Consider the following 20,781-nt stretch of genomic DNA (forward strand, 5'->3'; position numbering starts at 1 on the left):
ATCCCACGACAACATCTGCGACAAAACCTGGTGGAAACCCCAAACGGCCAGGAGGTGGGGACAAGCCACCAACAGTCATGAGACCCACGAGTTACAGGCGTTCGTGCATGTGGGAGAAGAAAGGAAACCAGTAGGATGCTCTCCCGGCGGGCCAGGTGGCACGGTGGGCAGATGCGAGCGCACGGTGGGGCCCGGGGCTGCAGCCCCGCCGAGGAGTGGAGGCCCAGAGCACCCCGGCTGGCGAGAGGCTGCCGGGAGCAGGGCAACGGGCTTCAGCTCATAAATCGAAAATACTAATTTTTGTAATAAAAATTCAAAACTTAGGAGCAGGACTTGATGGGACTATGACAAATATTTGCTCACGAACCACTTCTATCTGTGATTTCCGGTGCCCCTGAGGTCTTTCTGATACAACACAGTAAAAGCTTTCATTCTTTCATTATGACCTACAGAAAAATGTATTTACGTGACTCAGTGTACACATACACGTGCACATATGATGGAAACAGTCTTCTGAAACGGTGGTTGTCTGCCCTGGCTACTATGAAGCACTTTGATCTTTCTAGTTGAGTCCTTTTTTTGGCAGGGGGGTAAGGACATAAGGGGAGACCGGTCCTAACCCACAGTTTGAAAAACACTACCAATAGCATACTAGTTAACACGTGAGGGTCTGGTTTCAAATCCTGATGCTGTCAGGTCTGAGCCGTGACCCTGGGCACATTACTTACCTTCTCTGTGCTTCCTCACATACAGAGTAACAACTGTGTTTATGCCACAAGGTTCTTTAGAAGAATAAATGAGGTTATCCTTGGAAAGTGCTTAGAATGCTGTCTGGGACACAGTGAGTGCTCAGTAAACGCGTGCTACTGGTGTTCTTGCTGCTGTTAATTCAACTCAGAATCTACTAATCTGGGCCCAACAAGTAAGAGAGGAACTTTTTGAGTGAGCTACAGTCAGACGTAATAAAGTACCCTGAAAACAGACGACCAAGGGACTTGCTGAATTTCACGTTCATGAAAAACTCTCTGAATCAATTACCAAAAACAGGCATTGTGGGGCATCGCTTCAAGCACTGCTTACCTATGATGTCGTTTCTCATTGCTTCTGTAATGGGTATTGGCTTAGCAGCATCTGGAGAGATATATTTGGTAAAAGTATTCACTGCATCTTGTTCTATACCTGCAAGGCAAGAAGGGGACAACTTCAAAAACCACACGGCACCTTGGGTGGTACTGGACCACATTCACGCAGAGCAGGGCTCTGCAGTGCGCCCAGGCCCATGCGCACGCACACAGAGATGTACGCACTTTTTATTACAAATACTACTTATTAACATACTTTGGACAAAACACGCCCCATCGCAGTGCTGCTTTCACACTATCCGGTCTGCAGAGCAGAGGCGCGTGACATGTGAACCGCCCCCCCACGCCCCATCTGAGCCAACAAGCTCCTTAACAGGACTCACTTGTGTGCAGCCTTGTCCCACAGCACTTCTACAGCCATTACCTGAAGGGCTCACACAGTGGGGGCTCAAAAATTATTTATAAGTCTACATTTAAAATACTTTTACCAAATTGCACATTCATGAATACATTCATTTGACTTTCAACAACCCTGGAAGGTTACAACAATGATTTCAAACTTTTCAGTCTTGGGACTTTGCAATCTTCAAAATTACTGAGGCCCATAAGAGCTTTTGTTTATGTGAATTTTATCTATAGATATAAAGGTATTAAAAGTTAAAATGAGAAAAATTATTCAGTTAAATTAACAACACTAAATCTGTTAGAATTTAACATAAACACCAATTTCAATAGAAAATAACTGACAAAGTTAGTGAGAAGAGGGCACTGTTTCCCATTCTGCAACTCTACTTGTCTTGATAGCAAATACATTCTAGTATCTGTTTTGCCCTTCAACCTGTTGTGCTACTTAGTTTTGGCTGAAATACATGGGGCTCTGGTGGTGTGAGAAGAAATGCATGCACATGCACAGGCACACGCACACACATACGCACGTGCACACAGTCTTTGTCCTGGTTCCTGGCACAGAGCTCCTAAAACCCACAGAGTCTCCAGCGGCAGGGCCAGAGGAGCATCCTTTGTTACCCTTTCCGCCCTCGGAGAGGTTTATGGTGATGAGGTGACCGGTGGAGTGGGGCCCGGTTGTGAGAAGGCCCCACGCCCAACCTCCGGGGAGGGTGGAGGGGCTGGGGGCCATCAGCTGATCACCAATGGCAGTGATTCCATCAGTCGTGCCGCGTGACGAAGCCGTACCCCTCCCCGCCCCACTTCTGGGCGGGTGACCGTATCCACGTGCCAGGAGGGTGAGGCACCTCAACCCCGTACAGACAGACGCTCCTGCACTTGGGACCCTTCTGGACCTTGCCTTGCGGACCTACCACCTGGCTGTTCCTTTCTATCCTTTATAATATCCTTTACAATAAACCAATAAATGTAAACAAAGTGTTCTCCTGAGTTCTTTGAGCCATTATAGCAAATTGCTGAAACGAGGAAGGGGTAGTGGGAACCCCTGGTTTACAGCTGGTTGGCCAGAACCAAGGTGACAACTTGGGACCTGTGACAAGCATCTGAAGTGGGTAGCCATCATGTGGGACTGAGCCCTTAACCTGGGGGTCTGCAGTTAACTCTGGGTAGTGTCAGGATGAAATGCACTGTAGGATACCCCGCCGCTGTCCACAGAGAACTGGAGAGTTGCTTGGTGTGGGAAACCCACACATGTGGTGTCAGGAGTGCTGCAAACACAGAGGTGGTTTTGTTTTATTTATATTAAGAAAATCTGGCCTCAGAGATGTGTAATTGGGAAAAGGAGTATTTTAATAGCTTTCTGAGATAACTGTGGATATATTCTTCTTTGATATATCAAAACTTGAAAAGTGGTAGTTACTTAAAGGTTAGAATGTAGAATCTGAAACCACATTAATGAACTTGTATTCTGTTACATTAAAATCTACTGGTCTAGCTCCTATGTTGAAAAGTCTTCTACTCACAAATGATTTTATAACATTACATGCTTTCAAATATTTTAGAAAATATTGGTTCACTGACTTATGAAGATCTTCCAGATGCTGAAACATCGCATAATATAGTGTAAAAAAAGAAATCACATCGCCATTACCACCATGATCTTACTGGAACACTCTTTAAAGCTGTCAAAACCCACGGTAATGAATACAAGTTTTCCAAATTCTAAGATTCACTTGAAAAATTTTACCACTGGTCAGCAAACGCTGTCAGCTGTTTTCCATGAAATGACAACTCATTTTATGGGGCCAGAAATATGCTGATACAACACCAGATAAAAGCAATGCAAGACGACGGCATGCTGACACCCATGAAAACACAGACACAAAAATGCTCAAGAAATACTAGGAGATCCAGTCCAGCAACGTATGAAAAGGCTGATACTCCACAACCAAATGGGACTTACCCTGGGAATGCACGTTTATTCAACATATTTTTAAAAAATCAATGTAGTCCATCATATTAACAGACAAAGAAGGAAAACCACATGGTCATATCAAATGACACGGGGAAAACACTCGACAAAGTTCAACACCATTCATGATTCAGACAACAACTCTCAGTAAACAATAAGGGAACTTCATCAACCTGATACAGGACATTTGCAAAAACCCACAGCCAACCCCATCCTTGATGGTGAAAGACTGAATACTTTCCAAGACCAGGAACAAGACAAGAATTTCAAGCGATCTACAGAAAGCTCCTAGAGGTGACAAGTGAGAAATACAGCCATAGAAAATCAACATATAAAAGTCAATCATATTTCTATATACTAGCAATGAAAAACTAGAAACAAACAAACAAAAATGTAAATACTATTTACAATGCCACCAAAAAAGGGGAAATAAAACACGTGAAGGATCTATATGCTGAAAACTGTACAATGCTGATGAAAGAAACCAGACCTAAGAAAATGAAGATACATCATCTCTGTGGATTTGAAGACTTGATACAGGTAAGACGTAAATTCTCCTCAAACTGACCTATAGGTTGAATGCAATTCCAATAAAAATTCCAGCAGGGTTTCCTGTAGATATAGACAAGATTATTCTAAAATTTATACTGATGGAAAAAATAGCTAGAATAGAAAAAACAATTCTGAAAAAGAGCAAACTTGCAGGACTCATATTATCCAATTGTAAGACTGACTACAAAGCTGCCATAATCAAGACAGTGTGGTACTGGTGAAGGAACATACACATCACGGAACAGAAGAACAGAGAGCCCAGAAATGCCCTGCAGTTACGGCCACGGGACGAAGGCAACCCAGCAGGCTAAGGGTGGTCTTTAACTAACAATGTTGGAAACTATTCCAACTCAACAATCCCCATCTCAAGTTCCACTTTGTAAAATGATTTAAAATTTTTTTTTTAAAAAGGATAAAGCGACACAAAAATCACCTACTTACTTTTCATTAATTTTCCAGACAGTTCCTTTAGTGGAGAGGAGGGACTATTTCTACTGGCTACTGTCAGTCTGGAGGACTCCTGGGTGTCTGTGGAACTTGGACGAGCCCCAGTTCTGGCCATTTCCAGGTGGAGAGAAGGAGCACTGTGACATTCCTGGGAGAGCAGCAAGTGATTCTGAGTGTTGCTAGTTCTGGAGTTCAGGTCAGTCCCTTCCGATGGAGTCAGAGGCAATGGTGCTGAGCGAGAATCCTCCAATCGCTTGTCAAGAGACTCGGCGACAAAAGCTGCTGTGGTCTCGTGATTTTTAGACGGAGAGACAGGCTCAGCCAATGAGCTCTGCTTCACTGTGTTCAGACTGTGTGCTCTTATTCGGGACCAAGTTGTAGAGTGAAAACTCTCAGCTTCTAACCAAAATTTAACTAAATGCTCCATTCTCCGAAGTTCCATGAATTGAATGAAATAAGGGAGGACAGCAGTGTCACGCAGGACTTGTTCAAGGGTCTTTGAAAGACTTGATTTGGTCTCTTGAGTCTGGTAGTCCAGACAAGATCTGCCTAAAAGAAGCAAAAGAATTAGCAGTTCAGTAACAGATAACAATGGTCCAAAACTTATTAAAAAGGTCTTTGTTACTCAATTAACCCTGATCATTCTTTTCATGGCAACTCAGACCACGTAAATTCTTAAGGAAAACATCTTACATGACACTAGCCCCAAAGAAAAAAGGCCAATAAAATATGGAAAAAATTACAACCTCACTAAAAATTCCAGAAAAGCAAATTAATACAAGAGCGTTTTTCCTGTCAAATTGGAAGATTAAAAAAAAAAAAAAAAAAAAAAGAAGCACTAACAAGAGCACAGCAGAACAGGTAACAGGCTCAAGCCACTGACAATGGAGCCGTGAACAGACAAGACCCTTCTGGAGGAGCGTTCAGCAACGACGGGACGGCCTCGGCCATCCGCACAACTTTCAGTCCAGTGACTCCACTTCCAGGAACCCACCCCGAGGAAGAACTGTGGATGTGTGGATACAGCTGGGAAGATGTTATCAACTCTTCAGCATTATTTATAACAGAGTAAAGAGTCAGCTCTGGGGTTTTATCTTGAAAAATAAAACTAAACTTAATAAAACATAATAAAAGTTTATTTTATACTTAACTAAATTTAGGTTATAACCACAAGCTGATTATTAGAACAAAGAAAAAAATAAAAAAGGTTTAAATGTTCACAGCATGATGTAAAGAGACTCATTTTCATAAAATCAACTGGGGCTTCATCAATTCCTCAAAAGGGCTTTTCTTAACCTTTTGATGTTTCTTATGAAGCACTTCGTGGATCTCATCCTTGCTGGCTATCTTATTGTCAATGTCAACACCTCTTTCATGAACTGCAGGAAATCTTGATCTTTGCAAGACTTAATTTTTTTTAAATTAAACTTTTAATTTTGAGATGATGGTGGATTCACACACAGCTGTAAGGAGTAATACCGAGAGCTCACATGCACACTTTATCCAGTTTCCCCCAAGGGTAACATCTTTCAAACCACAGTTCAGTATCACACCAAGATACTGACACTGACACAATCCACCGATCTTATTCAGATCTCCCCGGTTTTAGTAGTACTCCCTCGTGTGTGTGCACAGTTCTATGCAACTTTATCCCTCGTGTGTGTGCACAGTTCTATGCAACTTTATCACAGGCACAGATTTGTGTAAACACCATGAAGACAGAACAGATCCAGTAACATAAGGGTCCCTTGGGTGGCCTTTCATAACCAACTCTCACATCCCAAACCTCTGGCAAACACTGATCTGTTCTCCATGTCTATCATTTTGTCATTTCAAGATGGGACTAACACCTGTTGGCATCATCCCCCGATTCAGCCAAGCTGTCCTGCGTATCAGCAGTTTGTTCTTTTCACCTCGCTGAGCAGTGCTCTGTGACATGGAGGTACCAGTGTTTAACTGCTCACCTGCTGAAGGATATCCAATTTTTAGCTTTCACACTGCTATGAACATTGGTTTTTTTGTGAACATAACTTTCCATTTTCTGGGATAAATGCCTAAAACTGCAACTGCTGGGTCACATGGTAATTGCATGTTTAGCTTTATAAGAACCTGCCAAACTGTTTTCTAGGGTGGCTGTGCCATTTTTACATTCCCACCAGACATATGAGTAATCCAATAAAACTTACAATTTTACTTTGTGACCAACACGGATGTCATTTGCAGCACACGGCCGAGCGTGACCCACAAAGACTCTGACACCTCGGCTTTGAATACACACAAAATGTTAAGCAGGCAGAGAGAGTTATCGAAAGAGGAACTAATTGTATTAGAATTTAATCCATTCATGGATTTTTTTCAATTTGCGATAAAGTTACACACAATTTTTATACGTGCAGAAATGTGGGCAACAAACGTTCAGAAAACAAGGACCTCTGTGTACCCTTTTGTTTTTTTGCAGGGAGAGGGAGGAATTATTTTAACATGACAGAGACCCTGCTGTGTACAGCACGAGGTGACCAGCTCTCCTCCCTTGAGCGTACCTCGACGTCCTCTTCAGACTTCTAAATGGCTACACAGCGCTGCAGAGAATGGCTGCATCACAACTTTACTTCCTTGTTGAGGGATATTCATACGTTGCTCCCAAGTTTTTGCCATCATACACAATATTGCAATCGACAGCCTTCTACGTGTACATGCATTTTTGTGCACATATGGGAGCATATCTGAGGGCTAGATCTTATATTTTATTTTTGATAAATACTTGCAAGCTGTCTTCCAAAAAACTGTTACCAAATTACACCTCCACTAAACAGGAGCGGCTCTTTCTCTGCATCTACATTAACATTCAATTATCAAACTAAGTATCTGCTGATGTATTAGGGGAAACGTTGACTCATCATTTTAATTTGCATTTCACTGAGTACTAGTGAAATGAAGCATTTTTTTCATATATTTAGTAGCCAGATATATTTCTTCTTCTGGAAATGGCCCATTTTTCTGTTGGGCATGCTGTTTAAATTTACACAACATGGTACCATCCGTTACACTCAGAGCTGTTATTTCAGTTTAAACATGTTTTTTCAAAGCCCAGTCCCTCCGGCAGGAGTTTCACACACCATACTCAAATTCCTCCTCCTACTGGAAGTTAACAAACACAGAGTCACTTACCCAGGTCCCCAAAATGAGCGGCCTCCATGTGGCTTGGCTGCTTCTTAAGTGTCGCGGTCCTGCTACTTGAAAAGGAGTCCATGTTGGCGGAAATGGCATTGATTGCAACGTGACTTGGTCCTGCAGCCTCCAGCAAGGCATGATTTTTAGTGCTTTTTTGTGGGGAATGTACGGAGATTGAAGCTATAATTTTTCAAAAAATTATTAAAAATTAAACACAAATGATAGCCTAAAACTGTCTCCTAAGGGAACTTTAAAAATTCGATTTTGTAACACTTAAGTACATACACTCAACAAAAAATACTTAGGGAAAAGATAAATTAACCAAGCAGCAGAAAATTGGAAAACACCCTACTATTATTTATAAATCTCAAAATACTGTGCCAAAAATGAAACTTAAGAGAGCTCTTTCTTTGAGAACGTTCTCTTTGAGAACTTCTGAGGACAGAAAGTACCAAAGCCAGCATTCTGAAACACGGACCTCTCTCAATTCCTTAATCCTTCTTGCCGAAGGAATGAAACTAAAATCGCAAAATAAAAGCTTAGGGGGAAAAATTAGAAAAATATGCTTCAGAACAACTTATTTTACTTTTTAATTGAGTAACAAAATCTCACCATCTAGTAAAACATTTATGATCAGAGTTCAATGAATTAATAGGAAATAATCAACTCCATATTACAACATGGTCAAAGAACCCTATGAACTTGTTGCTACAGCTGAATTAAAATTCCACCTATTCAATTTATCCCACACAAATATCAGAGACTCTTCTTAAAGGTTTTTTAAGAAATTTCAGATTAGTGCGTTGCTATAGCAAGAAGGCTAGAAAGGATACAGGTCACTTAGCATTCCACACCCTCAACATAAATACTCTGAGATAACTGAACTTGTGCCTGGCGCCACTTGTTTTACTGAGCAGTTAACAGGTAAGCTGAAGTGCTCTCAACCTGAGCAAACAGTTCCTGGACACAGAGTCTGAGTAATCCCACGTAATATTTCCTATGGAGAATACATGGTGGTGTAATTCAATCTGTTCCTCTGAGATGTGTCTACAGGATGGAGCAGGTACACACATCCATACCTGTTTTCCAGGCATTTATTAGTCTATCATGCAATAAAGCTGTCTTTAAATGATTTTTTTCAATTACATAAGGAAGTTTTCTTTGGTTTTTATTTTTTATGATATGCTGAATGCAGCAAAATCATTTTGGCAAGTTTATAAACAATAATATCTAGGTTTTTTTGGTAGAGACAAGAAACTACAAATAACATTCTATAAGAACAGTGAGGTTCCCTAACTGTCTCCTAATTAGATGTGGATGATGGTGTGAAATACTATGAATTCCTTCGTGCAAGGCTTCTTTCCTCCTCCTTACCTTCTCTATTAGAATGACTTACTTCACTTGCTCCTTCCCGACATCCCACCTTCCTAGGTCTCCGTGGTCCTACCCTCCACTACCACTTCCTCTCCCTCTGCCTCCCCTCTCAGCCTTTCAGAATCCATTTATTAAATGTGTCAGGTACGGCCTCCTTCCATGAGCCCTCTTCTTCTGCAGCTTCTCTGTTCTTTTATTCTTTCTGCTACAAAGCACATTTATTCTCAAGCCTTCAGTTATTACTAGAGCAATCTTCTTCAAACTTTTTTTTAGCTGTAAGCTCACCCCACTCAAATAAACTTAAGTGGGACCCTAATATGTCTGTAAATCAGACAGAAGTCTAGGTAAAATAGATATCTAAAATCTAATGGTTATCTAGAATAGACAAAACAGAGTTAATAGTAACTCCGGCTGATTGCAGGGGAAAGCCTCACGCACACCCTGGCCGTGGGCCTCTCAGCGACAGCTCCGATGGCACAGCTCTGTGGACTGGAGGCCAGGTGCGAACCCCGATCTGCATCTCAGGCTGACCTCTGATCTGGGATTCAGTCCCCTGTCTCTTTTATTTGCTACTAGTCATCCTCACTTTGACTTTACGATCTCGAGACCAATTTGTCCAAATGTCAAACTTCCCACATTCTCTTCCAGACCGATTCTCCATCTTTAACTTCCCTCTCTCTGCTCAGCCCACTGGTCCCCAAAGCTCAAAATCTGTTGACTTTTTCTGCAAGATACTCACCTGTTTATTCTCAACACCACACCCTTAGTACAGATTTTTCTGTGTTACAGCAGAAGCACTTCTAGGCCTCCACCCTATGTAACTCGCCTTTCACAAAGGCCATATGTAAAGCACCAACATCCTGTTCAAAAGCCCAGAGTGACTCCCCGTTTTCTCTCAACTCTCTTTTCTGGTCCTTAAGACCCTCTACATTCTGACCTTAATCTATCTGTAAAAACTTCCCTTAACTAGTCTGAAGGTCCCTCTGCCCAGTATATACTCAAGAAATAAGAAGCTGGGCTGGTAGGGGAAAAAGAGAAAGAATCAACTCTTCCATTCAAACCCTTCCTAGCGTTCCCACGGGTCAAGTCTCACTTCTACGAAGTCTTCAGACACCATTTGCTGAGCTCAAACTCCCCCAAACTCCTTGTGATACTATAAACGCCTCTGTTGAAACGAGACAGTAACAGCCCCCAATGTACCACCTACTATGTACCAGGCACTGTACTGGTTTCTTATTTCATTTATCTCTCACAACAATCTTGCAAGTCCAGTGTTTTCCTCATTTTGGAGATGAGTACACAAACAGAAAAAGGTAAGTACTTAGTCGTAGCCGTAAGTCAAAGACGTAGGAGTCACTTCAAGAAGCAGGATTTCAACCTTGGTCTGCTAGACTCTAGAAAGTCACTCTTTTATCTTTGGTTAAAAACTCCAACTCTAGAGTTATCGTGGGGACAAGGTAACACATGTATATCAGTCTCAAAAGCACTTCCCACCTCACATCCCAAAACTGAACATGTAATTTCCCAGCTGGGCTCTGCACCAGTCACAGCCTTAGGCAAGCAGAAAGGTGGGTATTAACCTTAACCTTCTCCCCCCATACCTTACACTTAATCAAGAACAAAGCTCTGCCCATTTCATCTCCTCAATCATCTGCCCAGGTCTCTTTATCTCCATCACTGCTGGCCTCACCCAGGCCATCTGTGGAATCACTGGATTAATGCTGCTCCCCCACCAAACTGTAAGGTGGAGGAGGGTGGGGTCTGGGTCTAAGTCTTTTCTGGTTACAGCTACAGCTACAGCCACAGTTCCGTCTAACGCCTGGAACAGAAGAGGTGCTCAATAAACCGGAGCTGTCACTCTTTCAGTTCACCTGCTGCTGCTCTAAGCTTGTCCTTCTAATCAGACTGCAAACTTCTGGAGGGCCTGCGTCCTCTGCTGCTTCTGTCTTATTCTAAAGTCAGTGAATGCTAAGCACAGATTGTGGACTGTCACAAACAGAACAAGGGACTATTTTAGCCTGGTACACATTCAGAGCTTAGGTAGGCCAAACCCCCCCGTCTTACAAAGGAGGGAAGTCACACGACTCCCTAAGGTCCCACCGTCAGAGGCAGAGCTTAGGGCAGAAGGCTGGTGTGCCTCAGACATCAGCATGCCTTCCTTCCACTAGCCTAGTCTTCACAAGCCTCTGCTCACTGAGGGCTTTGAGCCTTTACCAATGCCAATCAAATTCTGCTTAAAGAAGGCAGTATGAATGGACATGGAACCCAACCGGTTTTAAATGATCAGAAATAAGCAGAAAATAAGGCTGTAAACCACCCCACTTCTCTGATCTCACAAGTCTCTTAAGTTATAATTAGTGTCTCTCTGGCAAACTGAGCATATGGGGTTAATATTCAACGCTAGCTACACAACATATAAACACTTAAAAAAATGTAAGCAGCAATCTATAGATTTCATGTAAACAAATTACATTTATGAAGTTTATATATAATGGATATAGGAATAATTTTCATTGTAATTTTCCCACTCCAGTTTTGTGCACTGACATAATGAAACCTCTCAAAGCTACAGCAGGGATTCCAATGTGAAAAGGCACGCTCCTCCCCATAGATAAGGATAACATGTCGACTCCAACGAAGTGTTCCGAGTAAACGTGAAGGCCATGCATCCAAAGCAGTAAGGCAGTGGAACTGTAAGCCTCACGCTTCCAGACAGACCACGGAAAAACAAGGCTTCTCAGGTCAGTTGTCAGGCTGCTCGGTAAAGAGTATTGCTTGCTTTTTGTTTTTTAAAATAAAGTCAACCAACCACTTTTAGGGAACAATCAGATGTGTGACTCACAAGGAGGACACTGATTCACTGCAACCACTGGGGCAGCCAACAAGTGCGTGTTGGTGAGAGGTTACAATATGCTGGTGCTGAAGAGCATATAAACTAACAGGGAAGTAAGTCACAATCACAGGTGATTGTTAAAGGAGGCAGAACAGCAGGATTAAAGAGCCCACCCCTGCCAAGCGCTGACTCACCTTTAACTGACTTGACATCGGAGGTCTTGTCTTGTTCCTTGCCTTTCACTGGAAGGTAAGAGAGCATTATGACCAACTTCCACAGTCAGAAAGTTCCATTCCACACATTGTAAAGGCCAGACAAGCTTCATTCTAACAGAGGAGTGTTCAAAGTTCCACAACAATGGACTAACTGCCTTGGAGGGGGGGCAGGGCAACCGTCAGGGAAGCTTCTCTCAGGAAGTGACCTTTGAACAGCATTTGGTCACTGAGTGCTTAAGGAGAGACAGTGTCGGAATATCTGGGTTCAAATTCTGGCTCTGCCATTCCATAGCCCCGTGACCCTGGATAAGTTACCTTAATTTCCTGAGTCTCAGTTTCCTTGATTTATGAAACTAGGTCACTGTTACGAGCTAGGAAAGAATCATTTCATCAGGGAGGATTTCAACCGCGGTCAGCTAGACTCTAGAAAGTCACTCTTTTACCTTTGGTTAAAAACTCCGCCTCTAGAGTTACTGTGTGGATAACACATGTAAGTGGATGTCTCAAAAGCACCCCCCACCCTACATCCCAAAACTGAACATGCCGTTTCCCAGTTGGGCTCTCCACCGGTCACAGTGGAGACTTCCTCAGAGCGCTACAGGTGAAAAAATAAATACTTGTAAAGGGCTTAGAAGAGGGACTAGGACAGAGGAAATTTAGGACATTGTATAGTATCATGACCACGTGCCACTGACTACTGGATGCGTCCTGAAGAAAAAGACAGGCTCTTACTTACTGGGTATTTCCACCACAGCATCAAATACAAACATTTGAAAACTTCGAGTACTCAAGGTTTAACAACTGTCTCTTAAAAAATTATACAATCCCTCCTTCATTACATAAAACACTGGAAATTCTAACGCAGATATACTAACATCCAAGAAGGAAGGTGCATGGCAGCTTAAGCCAAGTGTGAACCTTACAGAATCTGACACAAGACTATTTTTAACCCACTTTACTTTTCTTGTGTCAAATTCTGGGCTCCTATCCACCTGGAATTCATTTCTGTATTATAAGGGGCTGGCGGACTACAGCCCAAGGGCCAGATCCAGCCCACCGTCAGTTTTTTGCAGTGTATACATATTGTCTGTCTGTGGCCACAAGGACAGAGCGAGACAGGCCACAGAGCCTGCAGAGCCTAACACAGTCACTATCTGGCCTTTTACAGAAAGTCTGCCTACCCCTGATGTACATAACAGGGGGGAGGAAATCGTAATTGTTTTTTTCCATTTTTTTTTTTTTTTTGCCAAATGGATAACAAACATCACTTACCAATTATTCCAACTCTTCCCAACTGAGTAAGAACTCTACATGCCAACTTCCCATACAGATCGAGGTCTGTCTCTGGGCCTACTGTTGCAATTACTTAACTACATAATAAGCCTCTGGCAGAGCCAAGTCCCCGGTCATTCCTTTTTCAAAAGTACCTTCCATATTAACCATAGGATCAACTTCCTGACCCTAAAACCCCCATGGCAGGTTCTTTTTAAATAGCACTGGCTTAATGACTAATATGGGTGAAAGTTCACATCTTTCTGGTAGGGAGTCTTTCTATTCACGAACATAGTACACCTCCACTTACCTGGGTCTCCCTTTATGTCCAGTTACGTTTTGTAAACTCCATAAAGATTTCACAGTCTTTTGTCTATATTGGCATACAGGGATGCAACTGAGTTTTAAATACTTGTTCTATGGTGTATGTGCAGATTTTCTCGAATTTTTTATACACAGTCATATTATCTGTGAATAATGGCTCTTTCCCTCCCAAATTCCCTTTCCCTCCCAAAACTGAACTCTTCCATCTTTTTTTCATGTGTGTGTAATTGTGAAGACTATGTTAGCTTTCTTTTTGTTTATATATCCCTGATACAGTTTTCTATCCTTTTACTTTGAACCTTCCCGTGATCTTTTTAACATCTAAACAGTACAGAACAGGAATCTAACGTGAAGGTCACCATCTTTTTATTGCCTGGGTCAGTCCATTTCTGTATATGGTGATCACTGCTTTTTATTTCTAAAAATGAACATTCTTAAAGCTCTAACTACAACTATGAATTTGTTGACTTCTCCTGGTAATTCTGTATATTTTGTTTTATATATTTGGAGACTAATTTTCAGTACAAACCAGTTCAGAATTTTATCTTCCTAGTACCCTGCTCATTTTATTGTAATGTACAGACCTTTTAAGCCCCTAATAACATTTTATGCTTTCAAATATTTCACCTACCAAACAAGCTTTCTTCTGGTCAATATTTGCCTGGTATATCTTTTCCATTTATTTTCAATTTCTCTATGTCCTTATGTTTTGGTTGTACCTCTGGTAAATAGCTTATGGCTGGATTTTGGCTTATTATCCAACCTGAATCTTTATCTTTTAGCCCACTTATATGGACTTTTGCTAGATTTTTAGCCATACAGATTTTAGTCTATTTACATTTATTGTGATCACTGATCTATTTAGGTTTATTTCTGCCACATTATTTTATACTACTGACTTCTCCTTTTTGTGTATTTCTTTTTATTATGAAACATTTAAAACATAAAGGCAAGACTGCACTTTAATATAAGGAACACTCGGGTTTAGCAAATTTTAACATTATGCCATTATTTGCTTCAGAAGAATTTTTAAAAGAAATAAAACATTGCAGGTACAACTGAAGTCCCTCCCTGATCTCATTCTCCCCTCCCTAGAGAAGGCAGGAATGAGAAGCTTCTCATTCTCTAGAAAAGCAATCTCATAAATTGATATTTATGGTTTCCATCCACATTTTCACTCCATAATATGTTTGTATCCATAAATAATAAATGGCATTGTTTGAAGGTTTTAAACTTGCATATACACGTGGTTGTACCAATTGTCAGTTCCAGCAGCAGTGCATCCTAACCAAACTCTGACACGGACAAGCTTCCATCCCAGCCCCTAAGGCCTTTTTAAGAACTTCACTCCCGCAAGCAACAACTCTCCTCTGCGTCACCACCCCCCCCCTCGCGCTTACCGGAGCCTCCCTGTCAGCAGACAAGCCCTCTAGCTCTTTCAGCTTAAACAAAACTCGCCCACCCCAAAAGCGCCTCTGGCTACTGCCCCTCTTCTCCCTTTCCACTGCAAAGTTTCTGCAGAATTATGTTTTCACTTATTCTTTGTATTTTCCTCACTCCCCTTTCTCCCCTCAACCTGTTCCACTGACACCACTCTTATAAAAGTCAGGAATTACTTCTGCGTTATCAAACTGAGTGGCTATTTCTATTTATCTTGACCTTCCAAGTGACATTCAATACAATAGTCCCTCCTTTTTGAAATACTATCTTCTCTTAGCTACCATGACATTGCACTCCTACATCACTGGCATTTTCTTTTCGATTCTCCTTTGCCAATGGCTCAAGTTCTTCAACTTAACTTCGAAAAGCTCGATTAATCCCAGAGCTCTCCCCTAGTCCACAGAATGGCAGGAAGTGCTACCTGGCCACTGAACTCGGTCTCCCCTTCCTAGCAAGAGGGCTGCAGCCTGGCACAAGCTGGCGAGCTTCTCTGCATTTCCCAGAAGCCCCAAGGCTGGCCAGGACCGTCCGACTAGGTTCTCACCAAGAGAAAGTGAGCACAAGTGGTAAGGGCCACTTCCTGGCCAAAGCTTCTCTTTCCTCCATACTCTTTCCCCTGTCACTGGTCAGAAAACTGACAGAGGTAGCTATGATCTGGCTTTGCTAAAAAAGACTATGCCCTAAGAGACAGAGGAATAACAAGATAGGAGAAAAATGATCCCTGAATGTGGTGAGACAAAGCCACCTGATGCCCAGGAACTGAACTGTTACACAAGAGAGAAACAGAGGCCTATCTTATTTGAGCCATTATACTTAACGTCTTTTTGTTATGGTAGCTTAGCCTTTCTATGCAACTACTTCATATATCATGTGTATTCCCTAAATGATCTCAAAGAGTCCTGCAAAATGCCTCTAAATCCAGATCCAGAACTCAAGCTCTGGCCTCCCTTCAGAACTACAGACTTGTACATCCAGCTGCCTCCTTTATCTATCCACATGGACTGTCCCGGAGTTACTGCAAACTCACAACTGCAAAAGGAGAATTCTTGATTCTTCCTACCTGAGCCCTAAGCTTTCCAAAGCTTCCCAGTTTTCCTTCACTCCAATCTCTTGAAATTCAAGTCATGCCATCTCTATCTCCAAAACACACCCCCTCGCCCTCCTCTCCCAGTGAACTTCAGCCTTCTTTCCATCCTTGAGTAAACCCAGCTCCTCCTTGCCTCAGGACATTTGCACTACCAGTTTTCTGGAATGTAGTTTCTTTTATTTCTGCAAGGCTGATGCTCTTTCCTCACTGAGACCTCGGCTTAAATACCACCTTCTCAGACAAGCTTTTCCTTCCTATCTGAATGCAAACTGTCACCTGGGGATCTGCTCCCACATCACTGTTTAAATTCCCTGCACAGCACGTACTACTAGCTGATATTTTTCTTATTTTTATTCACTTATTCAACAAATATTTACTAAATTTCTAAGTATATCCCAGGCACTGATCTAGACATGGGGATATAGCCATGAACAAAAATCAGCTTCCATCCTAACAAAACACACGGTAAAGCAGACGGTGATAAATGCTGCAGAGAAAAACAAGGCACAGCAAGGGGGCGAGGGCCTGGGCTGCGGACTGCAATCCTAAGCAGGAAGGTCAGAGAAAGCTTCACTAAGATGTCAATTAACCAAAACCTGAACGAGCTAGGGGAACAAAATAGGTGTGTATCTGTGGGAAGAGGCTTCCAGACAGAGAGAAGTGCAAAGGCCCTGAAGGAGGAACTACCTGACAACAAGGAGGCCAGTATAAATGGAAGACTAATAGAGAAAGAGAGCAGGAGAAGAACACAGAGAAGAAATGCAATATAACAGGCCTGAAATATACCAGAGGGGTCAAGGATGGAGGAAGGGAAACCAAACTGAAGCCCAGAGCTACATAATGCTGCTTCCTCGGTCTACATATAAAACTGGCTTCCTCTTGACATTTAAGATTGGAATGACATCCCCTCAGAGGACTTCCTTAATCACCCAGTTTATGTAGAGATGACTGTCTAGAGCAGGATGGTAAGAAGTGGTTGGATCTGGATATGTTCTGGGGTCGACGACTTGTCGATGGATCAGATCTAGAGCAGGAGAGAGAGGTTCAAGAATGTACTAAGGTTTTAGCCCGAGCAATCCTTTAAAAGGCAAGAAATGCAATTTATTGAGTTGAGAAAAACTGATGAACTGGTTTAGGAAGACTAAATCTGAAGTTAAATTTCAGATACAGTAACCTAAAGATTTATCTACTAGTCGATCCATTAGACAACTACGCGGTAGAGGTATAAAGTGGACCAGCAGTTGGATATACAGTCCGGATTCAGGGCAGAGAATCCAAGCTGGAGATGTGAATTTGGGACTCACCAGCAGATATGTGGTATTTAGAAGTGGTATTTGGAGACTGGATGGGATCTCTAAATAGGACCATCTTCAGTTTCTATTCTTGCCACATCCAGTCTCCAAAAAGCACCTAGAATGATCTTTTTAAAACATTAAATAAGATCAAATCACTCCTCTTCTAAAATTTTAAAGTAATATTGCCTCTGCACTTGGAATAAAACCTAACCGCGAGCCACAAAGCTCCGAATCACCTGACCCTGGTCCTCCTCTCCGGCCCGAGTCGCTCTGGGCTTCTTTTCTTTCCCGAAGGGCTCCAAACTCTTCTTGGCCTCTATGGTACCTCCTGCGTTCCTGCAGCTCTAAGTTTCAGGGTCACCTGCTAAGGCCTTTGACTAACATCAAACCAAAATATGTGTTTTCTCTCTCATAACACTTTACTCAATTTGTAAAGAGAGAGAGAGAGATTTATTGTCTGCCTACCCCAGAAGACAATAACCTCCATGAGTAGAGGGACTTTGTCTTGTTTGGTGCTCAGCAGTGAGGGCCTAGCACAGTGCCTGGCAAACAGCAGACTTTCAAAAGTATTTAATAAATAGAGACAACAGTCTATTGTGCAACATGCCATTCGCCCCATTATACACAGAATGCCTTTCCTGTTTTAAAAAACAAACCCCCCCCCCAACTAACCATTTCAACACTGTCAGACAAATTAAAGGGCTGTTAACTGCACCAAGGTTAAAAATATCGGCTTCATTCATTCACAGCGGTTTTCATTCATTCTGAGAGGTTTCATTCACTCATCACATGGCTTCAGTTACTAAACCTCTGTGTGTACTTAAAAGGAATTCTTTAATTTCTAGAGTTTAATGGGGCCTTTAGGAATCATCTGAGTCTCAGTTGAGAGAGGAAAGTGGGTTAACATTTTTCTGTCCCAGGTGACACAGTTAGTAGTAGGGCTGTCACGTGAATCCAAGTCCCTGATTTAGTTTAATCTTTTTCCCAAAACCTGTTTTTGTCCGGGAGATTTTCTCTGAAGCAACAAGAATTGATACAAGAACCACTATCATCCAAAAAAGACCCACACTCGTTCACTGTGGATAGGAACCCCTACTTAAAAGCCGCGTCTACTTAAAAACTAGGTAGCTATTACTACTGAAAACCAGGAATAGAAGGAGTCTGTTTATAAAGTTAGGGTTCCAGTACTTAGTAAACTTGCTAAGTCATCAAAAGAAGTAGTCGCCTTCATCAAGGAACTTTTAGCCCTAAGTTAAGCAATGTCATTTTAGGAACAGCAGAATCCCCCTGCTGGAAACTGGAAAAAAAGGGGAAACAGGAAAACAGCACCGGCTGAAGAAAACATTTTTTCACGTGTTGCTTTTACACAGTGACCCCTCGATATTCTCACGAGTCGCAGGAATTCCCTCTTTCTTGTACACACACGCACAACCGGAAAACTGTCCTGACGAAAAAGGCACTGCCTCGCGCGGGTCGGGGCGCACGAACGCCTCGGGGCAGCGGGCCCAGCGCCCGCCCGCGCGGAGGCCGCGTCCCTCCCGCAGAGCCCGGGCGGGCCGCCGCCCCGAGGCCCCGCCGCCCGCCGCCCCCGGGCCCGGTCGCGCCGCCCGCGCCCCTCGCTACCTTTCCGCCGGAAGAAGGACATGGCGGGGCCCGGGTCGGGGCGGAGGGCGCGGGGGGACTGGCGCGGGGAGGGCCCGGCTCCCCTCATTCAGCAACCGGCCCGGACCTCCGGGTCCGCAGCGGCCGCCGCGCTAGCCCGAAGAGAGACCCTTCTTCCGGTTGTGGGCCCCGCCGCCTCCCCGCGACGCCCGGGCAGCTCCCGCCGCCATATTATCAACAAGCCGCCCGCCCGGAGTTCCGGTCCTTCCCCGCGCGGGGCTTCACGGGAGGCCGCGCAGGCCCCGCCCCCCGCCCGCCCACGTGACGCGCGCGCACCGCCTGCGCCTGGCCCGGGGCCCCGCGGCTCTCCGGTGTCCCGGCGCTGCGGGCGCGGCCCCCGCCAGGTCAGCCCTCTCCGAGCCGGAGCCCCGCGAGCCGGGGGCCCTGCCTTGGCGCGAGTGTGGTCCGGGCGCCGGCAGTCAGAGCAGCCGCACCCCGCGCTCCCAGCGAGCGGGCCCCGGTGCGGGCCTCGGGATGGGGACTCGGAGCCATCACCCGCCTCGTGAGGCTCCGGGGCCCCGCGGTCACCGCGACCTCGGCCGTGGACAAGGAGAGTGGCTTTATTTCAGGGCTCGACTCCTGCCAACGCTCAGCTCCGAAAGGACAGCCATATAAAAGCCTCGCCAGGATTTACCAGGCGTACTCCAGTGGGTCATCCTACGAGCCCTGCTCAAATGCCGGTTTCCTATGAACCTCGACCTTCCTCTGCCCCTAAAGCAGAGTGCCGAGCCTCCCACCCCTGGGGCCCCTGATCCCGGGGCTGGGTGACCACTGCAGGCGTGCGCTCCTGCGGGGGAGGAGCCTGAGTTTTTCAAATCAGTGAAGCCCGTCCTGTGACGGACGGAGCAACTGAGGTCCAGAGAGGAGGCGACTGGTCCAAGATGATTCAGTGTGTCAGTGTTGAGACTGCAGTCGAGGCAGTCACCGGAACCTGGGGTCCTTGCAGTATATAATCAGAGCAGATTAATAGATGGGTCTGTTTTGGTTTGGGGGCATGTAAGGCAATCGCACCTGATATATATTGGAAGTTTACTGTGCGCAGGTGCTGTGCCAAACCCTCCAGACTGGTGATAGTCCTTGGAGTTGATCTTGGTATGGGGGAAACCGGGCATAGAAAAATAACCTGACCAAGGCCGCAACATAACTGGAGGTGGAGCCTGGGTTTCAGACCTAGAGAGTCGGCTCCAGAGCCAAGGTCAAGCCTCTCCCTGGGTGGGGAGAATGTTCGGGCGGGAGCAAGACACTGGCCGCGGCTCTGGACGCCCGAGTATGTCCCTGACCTGAGCAGGTGCGGAGAATGGACATCTGTCCAACCTTGTCCTCCCCGGCGCAGCAGAGGCTTCAGGGGGTCAGCGCCGCGTCCCCGGGGTCAGAAGTGCGCTGGACACCAGCCTGGCGCAGGGGGACCACTGCGATTTGTGCCCGATAAAACCCTGGATCCTGACCCTTCTCCCTGGAAAGGGAGATTGGCTGACGTCAAGGACGATCGGGGCTGGTCTCAATGGGTTCCCTGCTGGGTCAGTGTAAGGCGTAAGGGACATCTAGCCAAGGCCTGAGCGCAAGGCAGCTACACACCAAGCAAGAAACTGTGGCGACCTCTCTTCCCTTCCGGGTCCAAACACCTAGGCAGGGCTGTTTTCTATTTGTTGA

At 44.3% G+C, this 20,781-nt stretch overlaps 1 protein-coding gene across 3 annotated transcripts in view; it reads right to left on the minus strand.

Moving 5' to 3' along the window:
• Positions 1-19,345, minus strand: part of AKAP10 (A-kinase anchoring protein 10) — a 45,691-nt gene extending 26,346 nt beyond the window's left edge. For 2 of the 3 annotated variants that reach the window (XM_074342057.1, XM_074342056.1), the window contains exons 1-5: positions 19,093-19,345; positions 12,031-12,078; positions 7,627-7,809; positions 4,453-5,007; positions 1,081-1,179 (exon numbers count right to left, since the gene is read on the minus strand). In XM_074342057.1, the coding sequence (XP_074198158.1) occupies positions 1,081-1,179; positions 4,453-5,007; positions 7,627-7,809; positions 12,031-12,078; positions 19,093-19,180 (973 nt within the window). In that variant the 5' untranslated portion in view covers positions 19,181-19,345. The remainder of the gene's footprint in view (positions 1-1,080; positions 1,180-4,452; positions 5,008-7,626; positions 7,810-12,030; positions 12,079-19,092) is intronic. The other variant, XM_074342058.1, reaches the window with a different exon arrangement.
• Between the last annotated feature and the right edge of the window lie 1,436 nt (positions 19,346-20,781).

The sequence above is a fragment of the Camelus bactrianus genome, chromosome 16, assembly GCF_048773025.1.
Source record: "Camelus bactrianus isolate YW-2024 breed Bactrian camel chromosome 16, ASM4877302v1, whole genome shotgun sequence".
NCBI classification, from domain to species: Eukaryota; Metazoa; Chordata; class Mammalia; order Artiodactyla; family Camelidae; genus Camelus; species Camelus bactrianus.